The sequence below is a fragment of the Pan troglodytes genome, chromosome 7 (genome assembly GCF_028858775.2).
Source record: "Pan troglodytes isolate AG18354 chromosome 7, NHGRI_mPanTro3-v2.0_pri, whole genome shotgun sequence".
Classification (NCBI taxonomy): Eukaryota; Metazoa; Chordata; class Mammalia; order Primates; family Hominidae; genus Pan; species Pan troglodytes.
The window spans coordinates 15,697,356-15,716,588 of record NC_072405.2 but is presented as its reverse complement, the minus strand read 5'-3'; the positions used below and the strand labels follow the sequence as shown (position 1 = coordinate 15,716,588).

The window sequence follows — 19,233 nt, the reverse complement described above, 5'->3', positions numbered from 1 at the left end:
AAAACAGTAACTGGAATTTAAGGCTGACAAATCCAATAAATAGCAGTTCAGTTCTATTCAACACAGTATATAAGAGCAAAGTATTGAACTAGAAGGTCCAGAAAAGAAACTGATCTCTGTTGGAATGTTTCCAGGAGAAACAGACAATTTAACCTAGTTTCAGAATCCAGCTGCAATACAAAATGCTTTAAATGACAAATACAACCTAAAAAGACTGGGAAGCTTTTAATTTTTAAAAGGTGGGAAGTAGGGGAAAGAGAAATGTGCTTGGCTTCAGTTAAAGCCATTTAATTGTACGGAGGCTTTATTACAATTATGTCATGAAATTCCCCAAATGTTATCCATTTTAGAGAAAGCACTGGAAAATAAAAACAGTTGAGAGAAAATGAATCAGTCAATTGATTTACTCTTATATAAATTTACATGCTTTGTGGTAATAAGCATCAATGCCATTTACTGACTAGCAGAAAAGTTAACTGTCTTGTATAAACATGTATTCAAATATAATACAAGGCATTATTATATAAAGAACACCGACACAGTAAGGCACACTACCACTAATATCAACTCTCATGCAACTTGTAATTTTTATTGATGCTTCTTAAATAAATATGTATTTTTTTCTCCATTTGGAAAAATTGAGGTTCTTTTTATACAAAAAAAGGCTCAAAGACACACACAGAGCAGATTTAGCTCTCTAGGGGAAAAAAGTAAATAGGTATGAAGGAATAATGATCAATAAATAACTACATAAGTAAATAACTATGTAATTTCACAGCTACCTCAGATTATTATTTCATCCTCAGGCTAGTCAATTAATCTGTGTTTATTTAATACAGCACTGAGCCAGTCAAATATATAGATTATTCCTAAGGCTGTGAAATGTAGGAGTGACATGCAGCCCTTATTCTGACTGGCTTAGTACAGGAACTGTGGGAAGCGAGGAATTTACTAATTTTTAATATCTATATATCTATAGATATGGATATGTATTTTTTGGTAGAAATGGGGTCTCGCTATGTTGCCTAGGCTGGTCTTGAACTCTTGGGCTTGAAAGATCCTCCCGCCTCAGCCTCCCAAAGTGCTGGGATTATAGGCATGAGCCATGGCACCCGGCCATGAAGCAAGTTATTTTATAATAACAGTATTACCTTGCATTTTTATAATGCCTTACATTAGTTAATGCAATTTCCACATGCATGGTCTCATTTAATCATTACAACAAGCTGGAAAGGAGGTCTTGGAATCCAACTTTTACTACTGAGAAAACCAAAGATGAGAAAAAGTTAGACACTTGCTGAAGACTACTGGGTTATGAAACAGAAGAGGAAAGACTAGATCCCAGATATTCAGACCCTAAGTTCAGGTTTTTCCATTAAACCACAGATGCCTGCAGAGTTTGCTAGACTAAAACACAAGAGCCATTTTCCTTCCAAGCTGAAAACGGGAAAGAGATAATATTAGGAAGAAGAAATGATTTAATTAGAGATCACTGGGTAACACTATACCTACAGTTGCTCTATAAATTGCTTGATTTTCAGAATAGAAGCTGTATTCCAGATGATATGCCACAGAAAATCTACTCCACAAAATGATGATATGTGGCCAGGCTAGTTCAAGCATCATCAAATTCATGGGATGAATACAACATAATCAGTGTTTTTCCATCCTAATAGAAATGTAGACTGGAGTCCTATGATTTCATTAAAATATCCAGCCAAGGCAGGATAGAATGAATAAAAAGGAACTTTTGAAAGATACACAGATTTATCAATCTACAAATAATAGAAGATAGTTGCATCTACTCTTAAGGGGAGACAAAGTAGCTTTTTAAACTTTTTATATTGTGTTAATATTAGTACTCCTTAAATATATAAATGTATGTATTTATTACTACTCCTTAAATATAAGGATATACATGTATATCCTTAAATATATAAGCATATATATTTAAGGAGTACTAATAAATACTTCTTAATTTAATTCATTATATTTTAAATAAATATTTATTAAATATTTATTTATAAATAATTATATAGAGATAGGGTCTCACTATTGCCCAGGTTGGTCTCAAAATCCTGGCCTTACACCATGTTGCTGTCTCAGCCTCCCAACGTGCTGAGATTACAGAAGTGAGCCACCATGGCTAGCCTTACTTTAAGTCTATTAACTGAGATTAAGAGAAATACTACTTAATATGGTTACTGATTGGTTACTAATAATAGATTATAGGTTTTACAAGTGGCATTAAATAAAATTATTTTGCAGAGCAGAGATCGTGAACGGGGAAAATGCCAACTGAGAGTCACTGTATGTCATGCGAGATTGCTGAGGGAAGTGGGTTGCCCATGTTAAAAAACAAACAAAAAAAGGTATTATCACACTCATGTATCTGACCAAAAAAAAAAAAAGGTAATTAAAAAAAGGTCTAGAAATCACCAAAGTCAAAGTTTGTCAAAAAAAAAGTAACAGTCATCAACTCACGGATGCCTGATTTTTAAATTTACAAGTTTAATACATGAAAACAATTTTTGAGTGACTCAATCCACCCTCACAATGAGGTAAAAATACCTGCTATAAACACATTATGTAGCCCATTTGCATTCTTCCATACAAGGATGAGATGAACCAGGCTGATTAAAACCTCTATCAAATGCCCTTTACAAGGCCTGGAGAATTTTTTGATCATTCTCACCTCAGTAAGTTACCTTCATTTACAAAGAGCTAAGCAGTAGGGATTTAACAAACATAAAAAGAGGATAACATAAAAAGAGATAGTGAAAAAAAGTGTTCATTATTTTTTCTTACTTGGAGTTAGAAAAGGAGAAGGGGAGTTATGGGTGATGGTGAATAAAGTTTATGAAAATGAAAGAGTGGACTTCCGGTCGGGAGACCGATTGCATTACACCTCTCTTCAGGTGACAGCAAGTCAGCCTCAAGGGAACGTGAAGTTACACGAGGTTGACCAGTACTCTACATTACGCTTGAGCCACAAGAGAACCACTGTACATTTTACTGTCTTCACAGTGGTCATCGAGTGACACACACGTAGAGTAAGTAACATCTTAACTGATGAGGATCAAAAGGTAAAATACTTGGTTTATAAATTAACTTTTCTTTATCCTCTGTGACAGCTATAAAGACTGTGCAAGGTGAAGACTAATGCAGTAGAACACATCTTAACGCTATCCCATGAGAAGAATGAGGATCAAAAGGTAAAATACTTTATAAATTAATTTTTCTTTTCCTTATCCTCCGTGACTGCTATAAAGACTGTGAAAGGTGAAGGCTAATGGAGTAGAACTTCCTTACATCCACAATGTACGGGATCTACTGTAGTCTACACAGTTGACAGTGTAACATAAGCTTTACTAGATCAGTTCATTATTATAATTCTATGGCCACCATCTGTCCTTACTCATAGTAGGTTTACAGAGACGATAAAAGATCTAATTTCAGTTCTACCGATCCCATTGGCTTTATAAACCCTTAACTGAAGCTTAGCAAAAGGATTAGTAGAATACCATATGAAGAGAACAATTATGCTAAGAAGTGCTGAAAATTTGTCTCCAAATGATATACATGTGTAAGTTGTAACTTAAGGGTCAAGAATTATATGTAGGCCGGGCGTGGTGGCTCACGCCTGTAATCCCAGCACTTTGGGAGGCCGAGGCGGGCGGATCAGGAGGTCAGGAGATAGAGATCATCCCGGCTGACACGGTGAAACCCCGTCTCTACTAAAAATACAAAAAAAATTAGCTGGGCGTGGTGGCAGGCGCCTGTAGTTCCAGCTACTCGGGAGGCTGAGGCAGGAGAATGGCGTGAACCTGGGAGGCGGAGCTTGCAGTGAGCTGAGATAGCGCCACTGCAGTCCAACCTGTTCCAAAAAAAAAAAAAAAAAAACAAGAATTACATATAAATGTATATGTAGTATGTTAGCAGCAAATATTTAGCATGCTAAGTCTTTGGTAGAAGTATTTGTTGCTCAGAGAAATTGAGAACCTTATGTGAAGGAAGGTTAAAATTTCTACGAATTTTAATAAAAGTACTCATCTTTAGAAAGGTAACTTTAAATACTGTAGTTTCAAGAGGATTTCAGTACTAATACTCATTAAATATGATACTTTCAATTAATTTATATCATACTTGGAAGCATAATTTTCTTTCAAAAAACTGGATTGTTGCTTTCCTTAAAACTATCCTCACTCAGATTTGTCCACTCTCTGAAATACAGGTCTTTGTAAAATGGGTCTGAGAGACGACAGTCTCATTACAAAAGGCCAGGGAGAAGGCGGTAGGAGGAAGAATATGGTAATCAAGGTGGTTGGTTTGGTTTGGTTTTTATTTATAGTTTGTCAGGCTTTTGCAAATCTAGAAACCACCTTCTATCAATAGTGATTCCAACTGTGAGAACACCTGGTACGTATGAACTGGCATCTGTGGGTTTTTACAGTCAAGAAGGGATTAAGTGGATGAACTGTCAAGCACATGAGCATTCATCCTATTTCTGCCGTGAGCCATCAGGCTTGAGTGGGCCTTAGTTACTTCCAGTCAGTCAGTTCTGACATACGGCATCAAGGCACTGCAATCCATTTCTCTTCCTCTTACAACTGATGACAGTGTTTGAAAGGATAACTCTGGACTTTCACCTGGAGGTTTTAGCTAGTAATTCCTACTCTCTGAAACCATATATATCAACTGCTCAACCATTTAATTTTTTTTTTTTTTTTTAGATGAGGTCTCACTATGTTGATCAGGATGGCCTTGAACTCCTGGGCTCAAGCGATCTTCCCACCTCAGCCTCCTGAATGGCTGGGATTACAGGCGCATGGCACTGTGCCTGCTACTCGAATATTTTTAAGGTGCTGATGATAAATGTAAGCCAACATACTTTCCATGCCTGTATAACAGCCGCACAGCTTTTATAGTTTTTAAAATATACTTGAGGTAGAATTAAGAAATTGATATTTATATTATTTTATATTATATATATTTATTATATTACATTATTGATAAATATAAACTGAGCACTCATTACATGCCTATTATTGTGCTTGATAATGTGCTGAGACCAAAAAGCAATAAAAAGCATGACTGTTGGCCAAAAGGTAGTTAAGCTTAGCCGGGAAGATACACCAAAACTCTGAACAAAAGATTAAAATTATGCTAAATCATGCTATTAGTTAGATATCTACTTACTTAATGCATAGTATGCATTTAATAAAGTCGTAAATGCCAGGGAAGTTTTCGAGATTTTATTTTATTTATTTATTTATTTATTTAGAGACAGAGTCTCGCTCTGTCACCCAGGCTGGAGTGCAGTGGCGCGATCTGGGCTCACTGCAAGCTCCGCCTCCCGGGTTCACGCCATTCTCCTGCCTCAGCCTCCCAAGTAGCTGGGACTACAGGCGCCCGCCACTATGCCCGTCTAATTTTTTGTATTTTTAGTAGAGACGGGGTTTCACCGTGTTAGCCAGGATTGTCTCGATCTCCTGACTTCAAGTGATCTACCTGCCTCGGCCTCCCAAAGTGCTGAGATTACAGGCGTTAGCCACCACGTCTGGTCAGTTTTCTAGATTTTAATGTTAGTATGCTTACCCCATAAGATGCCGCATTATGAAGAGGAATTAAACCACCCTTGTCCTGGGCATTAACATCAGCTCCATGCTCTAGAAGATATTCAGCTACTTCCAGGTTATTGTAGCCTGCTATTTAGAGTAAAAAAAATACAGGAAACGTGTCAGCTTAAAAGAAAAAAAATACATACATATGTAATAAGGACCAGAAAATGTTAAGGTTTTAATACTTTTTGCTTCAAAAGCTAATACTATTATCACATAATGGAGGGACTTCACAATAAGAAACTATACAAAACTATGTCAATCAAGAGCATTTTACTAAGTAGTCCCATTTGTGTTCAGCATGGCTTTCGTCTTTTAGTAAACTGTATTAGGTGTCCGAGAAAGGAAAAGGAGGCTTGGAGGCACTGGGGGCGCTTACCTGCCAGGTGCAGAGGGGTTGAATTTCTGCCCTGGGTGTCTCTGCAGTTGATATTCTCTGGGGTACACAGCTTCTGCACTCTTGCCAGGCAGCCCTTCTTGGCAGCATCCAACAAAGCAGCATCCCCTCTCAGTAAGTCCTGAATATCTGTGTCTCCTTCCTTTACCAAATCCAAAGGTGTATTTCCATCTCTGTTCTTTTTAGTTGGATCTGCTCCATGCTACAAAGAAGAAAAACCAAATGGGGTTTGTATTTTCTGTAGTAAGTAGCTAGGTAGGTAGGTAGGTAATTAATTTACTCTACCTTTGTTCCTCTGGGGAAGATATCTACTCTATATGCATTTTGAAAAATACTTTGCAAAATTCCTACTTAGTAATATAATGGATCAGCTTTCTAACTATTAATACTACACAGTCAAAGCTTCAGGATCAATGGTGATGATAAAGTAGGGAGAGTGTTAAGTATCTTTGAGACAACTTATATAATACACTTTTTCTCAGACTCCAAGTTGTCTTTGGAAACCTATTTTACTTTGAAGAATAGCATGGATGTTAATTTTGACCAGATTCAATTACATAAAGATACTCAGTAGGTATGAAAAAGAAGAGAGTAGAGTAAGACACACTGGTAAAAAAGGACTTAATTCTAAAGGCCATCAGTAAGAATAAAGTTTGGTAATATTTTTAATATTTTTATCCTAAGTCTTAACATCTATCATGAAATTAGATATAAATGTATTAAAAATTATAGATTTTAAAAGTTTAATTACCAATAGCTATTAAATAAAGTAAATAGAAGTCAATAATTTTTATTATGGGTCGGCCACAGACTGTCATGGGCTCACTGCGGAAATTAGTTGTAAGTCAAGTTGGACAATGGACTCACAATGACTTGGAAGTTATTTCTTACCAACCAGTGATAATAAAAATGAGTATCAGATATTGTGTTTTTCTCAAGATTCATAAGAATGTATTTGATATCATAAAAGTGAAGGGAGAAGAATTTTATTTAAACACATCAATTTTTTTTTTCCGTAGTTAAAAAAAAGCAAAAGAAAATCTCATAAATACACATCTGGTCGTTTTTTAAAAATATACTTAAAGTGAGCATAAATTATAGTTAGTTTCATATAACTACTAGTTTTCACTTTTACATGTATCTCAAATCTATATGAACAAATTTAGAGATCATCTTATATTTTAATAAAAATCTGATATTACAATAAGTTCTTAAAAGATACAATGTTTGATGTTTACTAGTGAATGAGTTAACAATAATAAAATAGCCAACAAAGAAAAAAACCCCAACTTGATTGAAAAGCTTGTTTCTCCTGTACAGTTTTTTCTGATATTAATACTACAAGTACTAGACAAGCAATGCAAACTATTTCAGCTCTTTCTAAAACCTAGTTTGATGAATTTTTATGACATGGACTTAAACCATTTCAGATATTCACTTTAGGCACTACGCAAAGCTATGTGTCATATCACATAAACGGTCTTCTGGGAAATAGAAAATGAGAGCAGTCTCTACAGCAGTATTGTTCTTAATAGAATAACATACCCCAACTTACTTTCAAGTAATAACCAAAATATAAATAAAATTAGTTATATTTCATAACTTTTTAAACTACATACTTTTAAAAGGAGCTTGCAGATTTCGTACTTTCCTTTAGCTGCTGCTTCATGGAGAGGGGTAAATTTCCATAAGTCCGCCACATTGACAGAAGCCCCATGCCTTACTAAAAGCTCAGCCACCTCATAGTGTCCATATGAACAGGCATTATGAAGGGGCACCAAGCCACTAAACAAAAGAAAATTATTTTAAAGTCATAAAACAAACCTTTGAGTTAAAATGATTCTTATAATAAAAATCCTACCATTCTTCTATGGTACTGACTATACTGAACACTGCGCAAAAAGAAATACACCCACCTCTGTTCTTTAAGATATAGTTATCCATTTCTAAATAAGGAGTAATAATTTCAAAAATGTTCTTTCAATGTAAAGCTTTTTTCCTAAGTTTCTTGGGGATGGATATATACTCACAGCAATCCTTATCTTTATGAGTTTCCCTAATGAAAATTGTATGCTGACTTATGAAAAATATAATGCAATTAGCTTATTTAGGCAAGTTCTACCTTGGTAAAAAGTTGTGTAAATCATAGTGGTGATTAAATCATAGTGGTTTAATCATAGTGGTGATTCAGTGGTGATTTCCATGCACAGGTTTAAATATTGAGGTGCCAAATATTGAAAACTCATAATCCAGGTAATTCAGAGAAGTATTCAGTAAGAAAAATGACGATGTCAACTGTAAGCTCTACTCAGATAAGAAATGGGCAAACTATTCTGAGAGGAGTCTAAGCTCTGATTTGTAAGCAGCTGACATTCTAAAAGGACAAAAAGATGCTCCCACAAAAGAGTGCATCAAAAGAATAAAATGTTGAAGTTAACACATGGCAGAAGCAAAGTATCAAGTGCATTTTTTTTTTTTTTTTTTAGTTTTGGGATGAAATATGCTAACTGTTAAAATGAGCAATAGAAGCAAATGCTGATTGCTCTCCAGTGCACTATAACACTTTGAAATATTCATGTCTGATGTGTCCCTTTTAAAAGATAAATAAATACATAATGGTTCGATGAGGCCTAAATCGTGCAGTTTAATTTTACTGTGCACTTGTATGTAATTACACAGAAAGCTACTGGCTTATTTTGAGATGATATGAAATTAACTCAGAACACGGGAATTCATATCAGTTAAAATACCTTTCTCACATTTCTAAGTAGCTGCCTTAAGCTTTGCCTAGACAAAATAATTTAGCAAACTAATATAAAATATACAGTATCTGAATTAGTAAAAATAAAACTATGCTTCTAGGAATACTGATGTCTTTGGGATGGATGACTTCTTTTTAGAAGAGACTGTACATTTTTAATAGCAAAAAAGAAGAATAAACAATAACTTACAGACTATATAAAAACATTCATATAGGGCTGGGTGCAGTGGCTCACGCCTGTAATCCCAGCACTTTGGGAGGCCGAGGCGGCTGGATCATGAGGTCAGGAGATTGAGACCATCCTGGCTAACACAGTGAAACCCCATCTCTCCTAAAAATACAAAAAATTAGCTGGGCGTGGTGACGGGCGCCTGTAGTCCCAGCTATTCGGGAGGCTGAGGCAGGAGAATGGCGTGAACCTGGGAGGCAGAGCGTGCAGTGAGCCGACATTGTGCCACTGCATTCCAGCCTGGGCGACAGAGCGAGACTCTGTCTCAAAAACAAAACAAAACAAAATTCATATAATGTAATAAAATACTATATACAAGCATTAAAAGAATGAGACTATTAAGTACTGATATGGGAAGACTATTCAAGATACACTACTGGGTGGAAAAAAGCAAACTGCAAAGCAGACCATATAGGATGGCACCACCATTTGTGTTAAAAATCACCACCACCACCATCACCACAGCACACACACAAGTCTATGCATTTACAATATCTGGAGGAATAAGGTCAACATTTTAATGCTGTATCTCTGAGCAGGAGGTGGGCTGACAAGAAATTTTCACTTTCTATACTGTACATTTCTATGTTTTTTTTTTTTTTTTGAGATGGAATTTCGCTCTTGTTGCCCAAGCTGGAGTGCAATGGTGAGATCTTAGCTCACTGCAACCTCCATCTCCCGGGTTCAAGTGATTCTCCTGCCTCAGCCTCCCAAGTAGCTGGGACTACAGGCATGTGCCACCACACCTGGCTAATTTTGTATTTTTAATAGAGACAGAGTTTCACCCATGTTGGTCAGGCTGGTCTCAAACTCCTGATCTCAGGTGATCCGCCCGCCTTCGCCTCCCAAAGTGCTGGGATTACAGGCGTGAGCCACCATGCCTGGCACATTTCTATGTTTTAATTTATGTTTTAAACAAAAAATAAGGATTACTTTTTTAATACAGAAAAAATCTAAGACTTCAAAAATATTTTAAATTTTTTTAAGCATGAAGAGAATGACTCCCAAACAGCTAACTTCTAACACGTACCCCTTGTCTTTGGCATGGACATCGGCACCGTGGTGTAGCAGGTACTCTACAACAGACACGCGGTTGTAGCCTGCTGCGAAGTGTAAGGGCGTGGAATGCCGGCCCTCTAAGTCTCTACAATTCACATTTTGAGGGCTGCAAAGTTGCTTTCGTGGTGCACACACAAAGACAAACACAAAACGAACATTACTGTTTATTCACATGTTTTGCCCCAAAATAGTTCAACATCTTGGATAAGTAAATTATAATTTTCTAATGAATATTTATTTCCAAAGATTAGACAATACAAATGTTTAGAAATCAGCACTATGCCTTACAGTGACGACAAATATTTTTTATTATGTACAGAGCAAATTAATGTTTTTCAACATTTCCTGACCAAAATCGGAATCAAATAGAAAAACCCACAATAAAGCAAGCATTTCCAAAGCAAATAATGCCTTGCTGTTTTATCTTTGTAAGTCTTTCCTCCCTGAGATATGCTCTACTGTTTGTCATAGCGTATCTGCTTGTGCTAACACCAACCTCAGTTGACTATGTAACCAGAGAGCTCTTGCCATCTCTAATGTGAGTCAAGCAAGCAAAAAGGCTCTGGAAAAATATTTTTCTGCCTGGGCCACTCCCTGGGTCTTTTGATTGACTGTAGCAAAGCTATGTAGTCAACAGTGCTTTCCTTGACTTTTGGGGCAATGTTTGCTTACCTTTACAAGTTAAACTGGTTTTTTAATCATACCCTAGTTTTTGGGCTTTACTTCCATCTCTTTCAGAGATGTCCTCCAAATCGCTTCTATGTCTCCTTATCTCTCTCTGAATGCTTCAATTTCAGCACAATCTATTTCAGCACAATCTAAATTGTAAGCTCCGTTTGTTTACAAAGCAGCAGGATGCCACGGAAGGAATGAAAGACTGTATCACTGGTGGTAATAAGTGAGTAATGATAATATCTGAATAATAATTTACAGTTTATAAAGAATATCGGCCAGGTGCGTTGGCTCACGCCTGCAATCCCAGCACTTTGGGAGGCCAAGGCAGGCAGATCACGAGGTCAAGAGATCGAGACCATCCTGGCCAACATAGTGAAACCTCATCTCTACTAAAAATACAAAAATTAGCTGGGCATGGTGGCGCATGCCTGTAGTCCCAGCTACTCGCTGGGAGGCTGAGGCAGGACAATTGCTTGAACCCCAGAGGCAGAGGTTGCAGTGAGCCGAAATCGCGCTACTGCACTTTAGCCTGGTGACAGAGTGAGACCCCATCTCAAAAAAAAAAAAAAAAAAAAAAGAATATCATATTCTTTCAGCGAGGAAATTATTATATGTCTAAGAAGTTGATAGATAACAAACCAGGGATGGAGATTAATTTATAAATTAACTTTACAGATAAATAAATCAGGGATGAAGGTTAAGTGAGTTATCCTTGTCAAACAGTTGGTAAGGGGTAGAATAAAGACTCAAACCCTGCTTTACTGATTTTTAACCTCTTAGTCTTTCTGCTACATCATGTATCATCGCTTACTTTCCTAATTATCCAACTTGAGGGAAGTGATCAGAAGAAAGGCAGTGAAAAATAGAAAAAGCAAATGAAGCAGAGCAGACAATAGCATGCTCTAGGCTATAAAGGACGATTGCAGGGTCCCTGGGGATTTTCAGGTATTCACTAATTTTGCTGCCACTTCCGCCACAGTAATAAGCTATTATTACATAAAAATTAAGAACCTGAAAAATTTCTACTGATAGAGGAAGTAGGAGTGCTACGGGTTGAATGTTTGTGTCCTTCTGGAATTCATGTTGAAACTTAATCTCCAATGCAATAGTGTTAAGGAGGTGACTGGGTCATGCGGACTCTTCCCTCCTGAATGTGGGCTTAAGGCGTTTCTAAAAGAGGCTTCACACAGCATTTGGCTGTTTTGCCCTTCCGCCTTCTGCCAAGTGAGGATACAGCATTTGTCCCCTCCAGAAGAGGCAGCAACAAGACACCACCTTGAAGGCAGAGAGACGGGGTCCCCACCAGACACTAAGCCTACCAGTACCTGGATCTTGGACTTCCTAGCCTCCAGAACTGAGAGAAATAAATTTCTATTGCTTAGAAATTGCCCAGTCTATGGTATTTTTTTATAGCAGCACAAATAGACTAAGACAAGAAGCTTTCACACAGGTAGGATAAAAACAAGCGCTTTTTAAGTGGTGTAATTTTCACATGACAGGAAGGAGTCTGGGCAGTAAAGGCGAGTTCACAGTTTCATCAACTCTATACAGAAATGCACCAGCCTCTGAAATCTGAAGAGCTACTGTAATCTGACCAGGTCAAATATCTTTTCATGACAAATGAGTCTGTGGCTATATTAATATATAAATAGCATAATTGATAAATCAAATTAAATAAAAAATGAATAAATACATAAATCAAAAAGAAAAGATGCAAAAATTGATAATAAACACCCTCTAAGGAGTCTGACATGATTGAAGCTTCTTCCTAATGCTGCTTTCCCCCACTGGTTCTTACATTCTAAATTAACTCTATTATTATTCTATTTGTCAGAATACGGACAAAATAGGAACAGGTAGGGAATGAAACACAACTCATTTTGTGAGGCTACAGGAATAGAAGCCCATCCTGCTTATTAAATATTTGATTTTTAAGATTTAGAAATTCTTTATTCTGTTTCAGTTTTCTTTCGAATGGCAAAGCAATTTTACATCCTTCCTACTTACTTTTCACAATTTCAAATGCTTTATTAAACAGGCAGCCTTTTCTTCTAAAACCTCAATTCTACTACTTTCTAAAGTCTCTTGGGGAAGAAATTTACCAGGCCTAATTCTCACTCAATTTGTGCTGCTTTGTTTTCTTTTGCTACTTCCATTCCACAGATCAAAATAAATTAGGCCTTCACTGTGAATGGATTGTTTAAGAAACCTAAAAGCTGTAGTATACATCTGCTTATCGTATACAAAACACATGGAATTTAAAACTGTATGCTTTAAAAATAAAGTATGTATTAATTATAATAAGCACATATAGCAATTCCAGCACTGAGATGATCATGCTCTGAAAGGAAGCCTAATCGTTTTATATTTAAGAATTTTCTTTTACTAGAATACATTTCAAGTGACGAAGCATTTTTAAGAAAAAATGTACAGTTTTAGATTTAAGACAACATAAAAATTTCTCCCTAGTGGCTATCACAACTAAAATTTACTATTATTCTTTAAATAACTTAGATGCTATCGTAAGTTGGAAGTGATCCTGGAAGTGCCCACATATTAAAACAAAAATAAAATTTCTAGGCAACAGAGCTTAAAACGTGTTTACCGTCACTTTCAACCAGTATATGTTATCAAGAATGCTAAAATTAGTTTGCTAAAAATCGCAAAAAGTTTGCTTAAGAAGAGGTGACAAAGTTGACAGTACGTCGTAAAAAGTACTGAGTGTCAATAGCAAATTTGCTATTAACTTTTCTATAAAAATAATAAAGGCAAAGTTGGGTGCAGTGGTGCACGCCTGTAGTCTCAGCTACTTTGATAGTAGGCAGGGGAAGGCAAGAGGAGTGCTTGAGCCCCAGGAGTTTGAGGCCTGCCTGGGCAAAACAGCAAGACCTTGTCTCGTAAAAAACAACAAAAAACAAACCCCAGAAGACCAACCTCCAAACAAAAAACTTTTGCTAACTTCATCCCTAAGTGAATGATTATAGATGGGAAATGTGTGTTTTAAAAAAGCATACTTAGTATTAGAATATGACTATATTTGAAAAAAAATAAAACTACAATCATTGTTTCTGTACCACAAATACAGACTGATAAAATTTTTGAAGCAAGTAGAGCTACACAGGGAAAAAATCTATCTTCTGCATATGAATAATTCCACTGTTGAGGGATCACAGGAAAGCTTTCCTAGAATAAATGTGTGAACCTCTGAGAAAAGATCAAGAAATATTGTTTCAAATGTCATCCTGCTAATGTCTGGGCTCAATCTAGTTTATACATTTTGTGAATGCAGCCAAAAATAGTAACACTGTAATTAATGTAAGTGAAATTAAAAGAGCTTTCATGTAACCTGAAGAAAAATTACTAAAAACCATGTATATGTGTGTGTGTGTATGTATATATCCATCTATCTATCTATCTATCTATATACATACACACACATATATATACAAATGGTTTCATAAATACAAGGCACATACTGGGAATTCCTTAATAGTAGTACAGATTTTTCCTGCCCATGACTCTGTTCAACCTTTTTACTGTTTGTATTTGACTAGATATACTTAGAAGCTTAAAAATGAATTGGTTAGCAAAGTTCAACAGTGCTATTCCAGATATTAAGGGCACTGACTTACCTTCACAGTTTCCAAGTCTCCAGCTTTAGATGCCTCTAAGAGTCGATAATCAACATCAGAAGTACGTATAGGTGTACTCTCTGCATAAAGGAAGGAAAGAACTCATATATATATCCAAACTCATATATTCCAACTGCATTGATTTTGGAAACAAAAATGGTTCTTGAGGGATTGCAAAGTAGTTCAGGAGGAAAAATTATTTAGTTTGGTTTTACTAAATGTTGTAGCAAAACTTTGCCATAGATTTGTTATACAAACCTAGGGAAGCCACACAACTTTCAGTACTTAATGTTTAATTTTTTTATGTATGTACATATGTATTTTTTTTTTTTTTTTGAGACAGTTGCTCTGTCACCAAGGCTGCCGTGCAGTGGCGTGATCACAGTTCACTGTAGCCTCAACCTTCCAGGATCAAGCAATCCTCCCCACCTCAGCCCTGAGTAGCTGAGACCACAGGTGTACACCACCACGCCCAGCTAATTTTTGTATATTTTGCAGAGATGGGGTTTCACCATGTTGCCCAGGTTGGTCACAAACTCCTGGGCTCAAGTGATCCTCCTGCTTCAGCCTCCCAAAGTGCTGGGATTACCGATGTGAGCCACTGCGCCCAGCCTTGATTTTTCTTTTAGTCTCAATGTACTAGTTTTGAAATCAGAATCATCTTGTGAAGTACAATCAGTGAACAGAAAAGGGCTACTAAATACAGACATTTGTTTAATTCACATTTATTGAATGGCTTTAGGAAAATGCAACTTTCAATGTTTGTATAATTGGAGGTATGATAGCAATGCGAAACAGAATATAATTAAATTGGGCTGTTAGGTCTAGAGGCTAACAAATGAGTTATTATTTTGATTAATCCAATGTAAATAAACTGAAAATTCATTTCACATTGACCCAAATAAAATAAGTTTTTAAAGAAAACAATTTATAATATGTCAACCAAAAGTATGTTTATGTACATGAAGTGTGGCTTTTCGAATGAGCACACATATGTTAACACAAAAGCATGGATCTCCAGCAGGCCTACATTTTAGACTGGGCTCTATAATCTACAACTTTGGACAACTCATGTAACAGTTTAGTTTTTGCCCTTATAAAGTGAGTGCTGAAAATCTTTCAGATCTAAGATTGCATTATCTTATGATCAGAGACATCTTTTTTGAGCCCAATGTCCAAGTGGGAGGATCAAGTGATGTTATGAGGAGGTTGTAGATTTCAGGAGCGAGTGGCTTTTACAGAATAAGTTATGACAATTCTTCAGTAAAAGATAAACTACTTATTTGATCATAATAGCAGGTAAAATGCTGAGATTAAGGGAGGAAAAAAGAGAGTGTTTCATACAACAAAGTAAATCTTTGAATTATTATTCTTAAGAGTTATATTACATTTTAGTTTGTAGAACTGTTGAGGAAAGGAACCAGATCTTGCTCATCTTTATATTCCTTTTCACACAGAGAGCATTCCAAAAGCATTTGCTGGATGGATTTCCGCTATGTATTGGGGTCAATGAGTCTGTCAAATCTTAGCTCTTTTTTTGGCTGCTCTTATTCTGTTCTTTCATTGTCTCATTAGTCTCCATTATAAGTGTGCACATACACTACCGCATTTATAGGTAAGATGCTGTGTGTATATTATGTCTCTATGACAGTGATTCTGGATTTGACAAAATTCACTGATATATCCTTTCAATATCTACAGGTAATATTTTTAGTTTTTCATTTCAACAAAATAAAGAGACAATTGTTTATGTATATAGAGTTATAACTGAGTATTTTTCGATGACAGCACTTTAAGGATACATTTAATATGGCAAAATTTTTGAAATCTAAGAACTATTTGAAATTGGAACACATATCTTGATGCAGACTGTCTACTAAAGAGTATAATTTTCCAATCAAGCAAAAAGTCTTAAGCAAATATAAGAATGCTTCTGGAACTATGAGAAAAGAATTATTAGCCCTGGTTAAAGAGGAGAAAGTAAAGATGTTTAAAATATTGGTTAATTACTATATAGATTGTAGAGACCTGCACCTATTACAAATCTTGAATAAGGCCTAGGATAGACTTGTTTTTAGAAATAATGCGAAAAATGTATTAACTGAAATGACTTACATACAGCCCAGGAACTTTGTATAAAGTGATGCACAATTAAAAGAGATATAAAAAATGAAATTAAAAAAGGAACATGAGTGAAAGAGTAGCTTGTATGCAAAGTACTATATTAGTAAAATTCTTTGTAAGTATGCTAGGTTTGTATAACATGAAATTTATTTATTTGTTTAGTTCTTTCTTTTTAGAGACGGGGTCTCACTATGTTGCCCTGGCTGGTCTTGAAATCCTGGGCTCAAGCGATCCTCTTGTCTTAGCCTCCTGAGTAGTTGGGACCACAGGCATGCACCACCATACCCGGCTAATTTTTAAAAATTTTTAAGTAGATACAGGGTTTCGCCATGTTGCCCAAGCTGGTCTTGAACTCCTGAGCTCGAGCAATCCTCCCACCGTTGCCTCCCAAAGTGCAGGGATTATAGGCGTGAGCAACCACACTCAGCCTGTAGAACATGAAATTATAGTCACCTAGAATCAAAGATTAAAGATGAGCTTCTTATTTTGTCTCCAACCTTATTCTGGCTCATTAGAGTTTTTAAAAAGTTAGAAACGCTTGGAAGCAGCCTATTTTTAAAAACATCTTTTATAGACTTAGTAGTTTGATCAATATTAGACTATTGGACTGGCAACAGGTCCTAACGGCTTATTTCAATGTGCCACTGTAAATGGCGTTTCAATGTTTAATTTAGCTATCATAAGCCTAATCTTTACCTGTGTAGATGAAAGTAATGCTTATCCCACACTGGGTTATACAATCGCAAGAATTCAGGTCAAGATCGAACTTAAAAGAAATGACCAAAAGAACTGTCTGTGGTGCTAGAAATAGTGTTATTCATGCTATAATGGTAGCCATTAGCCATGTGTGACTACTGAATACCTGAAATGTGGCTAGTGTAACTAATGGAAAGATTTTCCATTTTATTTAATTTTAATTAGTTTAAATGTAGCCAGATGTAGCTAGTGGCTACCATATTGGAAAGAGCAAGTCTAGAGAAAGAAATCAAATCTTTGGAAATAATGTTTTAAAGTGCTAATTCATAAAAAGCTGCTTATCTTGTTTTCTTTACATTGATGTTAGTTTTGACATAAATATTGCCAGCAGTTTATAATGAAAACTTTATTAATGTAAACTTCTGGCAACTACAGACTTGGGAGTTGAAAGTGCAGGTTTCTAAAGTAGATCTCAAACCCAGTATTAACAAGTGTATTTAAATGAATCTTATAAAATGTTATCCAGAACAAAACAAATTACTATACATCTTATTTGACTGATATTAATATATTCTTTCAGAAGTCATTATAGATATAACCTGATATTGGGTTAATAAAGAACTAAAAAGTTCAGCTAATGCATGGTCCATAGTCTACAGAGACATACAAATTCCTGGTAAAAATAGTAGTTTAAAAACTTATATCCTATTTCAAATAAGAAACAATTCCCATTACAAAAAAAAAAAACCTTTTGGAGGGCAAAATTTTCCTATATATATTTTTTATTTGTATTAGCTTTCCAGATCAATAAAGAATTAAACTAAAAAGTTCTGCATGTTCTAAATTAAGCATTTAATTACCTATATGTCTTATTTCAAAAATCAATTTTAAAGGAGATTTATCAAAATAATCGAAGAAAAATATTTCATTTGTATTCAGTATTTAGTTTTATCTTTTGCCAGAACTCATATATTCTAACTGCATTCAGTAAGAAGACATTTTAAAAGTATTATATGGATCTGATATGCTTGATTCATTCAATACTTTCTTCTCCATTTTGTTAATTACCTCTAAAAGCTATGCACATAATTTGAGGCAAAGCTATGTGTTTGCCTGACTTATGGTTAAAACATACAGAAACTAACTTAAAATTCGGTACTAAGTGATTCTCAGTAAAATGAGAAAATTTAGAAATTTTAACAAAAATCACAACTTTTAGAAATCACTAGAATTTACTGAGAGGGAAGAAATATTTCCTAGGCAAGGAGTAATATCTCCTTTAAGCAAATGTTCTATCACTCCATAAAAACAGGAAGTCAAAGTCTTTTTTTTTTTTTTTTCTGAGTTCAAGCTTGAAATTTATATAGGAAATTTCATTTGTTCAGCTGGATCTTACTCATGTTGATAGTGAAGACATGCTAGACAGATTTCCTTCTAAATCTTCCCGTCTCAAGATCACCATTAAGGCTGAAGTAGAATGATCACTATCTACGAATGACCTAGCATAAGGAAAATAAATCCTCATCAATAGTTTTCACAATGTTGCACAATTAGTTTTATTATGCTATTTAGCTCTGATCTTCCTATAACAATATACACATATCATAATCTCTACAAGCCCTGGAAGGGTCCCTGTTGCATCATATAGCAGTGATTCTCAACTGGGCTGTATTTCTTGGGGTCCCTTTAGAAATCTGTGGGGTCATGTTTTGTCTTCTAATATAGTCATGTCCAATCTATTTACATAAGAACTATAAATTATTTTATTGTAACTTATTGCTATTTTCCCTTTATATTATAGTTAGGGCATTTTTTTCTTTTTTTTTTTTTTTTTTTTTTTTTTGTTGAGATGGAGTCTCGCTCTGTCACCCAGGCTGGACGGAGTGCAGTGGCGCGATCTTGGCTCACTGCAACCTCCGTCTCCTAGGTTCCAGTGATTCTCCTGCCTCAGGCTCCCGAGTAGCTGGAATTACAGGCACGCACCACCACACCCGGCTAATTTTTTAACATTTAGTAGAGATGCGGGTTTCACCATGTTG

At 35.6% G+C, this 19,233-nt stretch overlaps 1 protein-coding gene and 1 non-coding gene across 4 annotated transcripts in view; both read right to left on the bottom strand.

The window, feature by feature from the left end:
* Positions 1-19,233, bottom strand: part of TNKS (tankyrase) — a 223,546-nt gene that overhangs the window by 40,751 nt on the left and 163,562 nt on the right. For 2 of the 3 annotated variants that reach the window (XM_016959067.4, XM_001137443.8), the window contains exons 13-17: positions 14,375-14,454; positions 10,039-10,184; positions 7,638-7,803; positions 6,001-6,220; positions 5,599-5,708 (exon numbers count right to left, since the gene is read on the bottom strand). In XM_016959067.4, coding sequence (XP_016814556.1) covers positions 5,599-5,708; positions 6,001-6,220; positions 7,638-7,803; positions 10,039-10,184; positions 14,375-14,454 — 722 coding nt within the window. The remainder of the gene's footprint in view (positions 1-5,598; positions 5,709-6,000; positions 6,221-7,637; positions 7,804-10,038; positions 10,185-14,374; positions 14,455-19,233) is intronic. The other variant, XM_016959068.4, reaches the window with a different exon arrangement.
* MIR597 (microRNA mir-597) lies at positions 2,964-3,059 on the bottom strand. The gene has a single exon (NR_035933.1). It is a non-coding gene; the product is annotated as a microRNA mir-597 (primary transcript).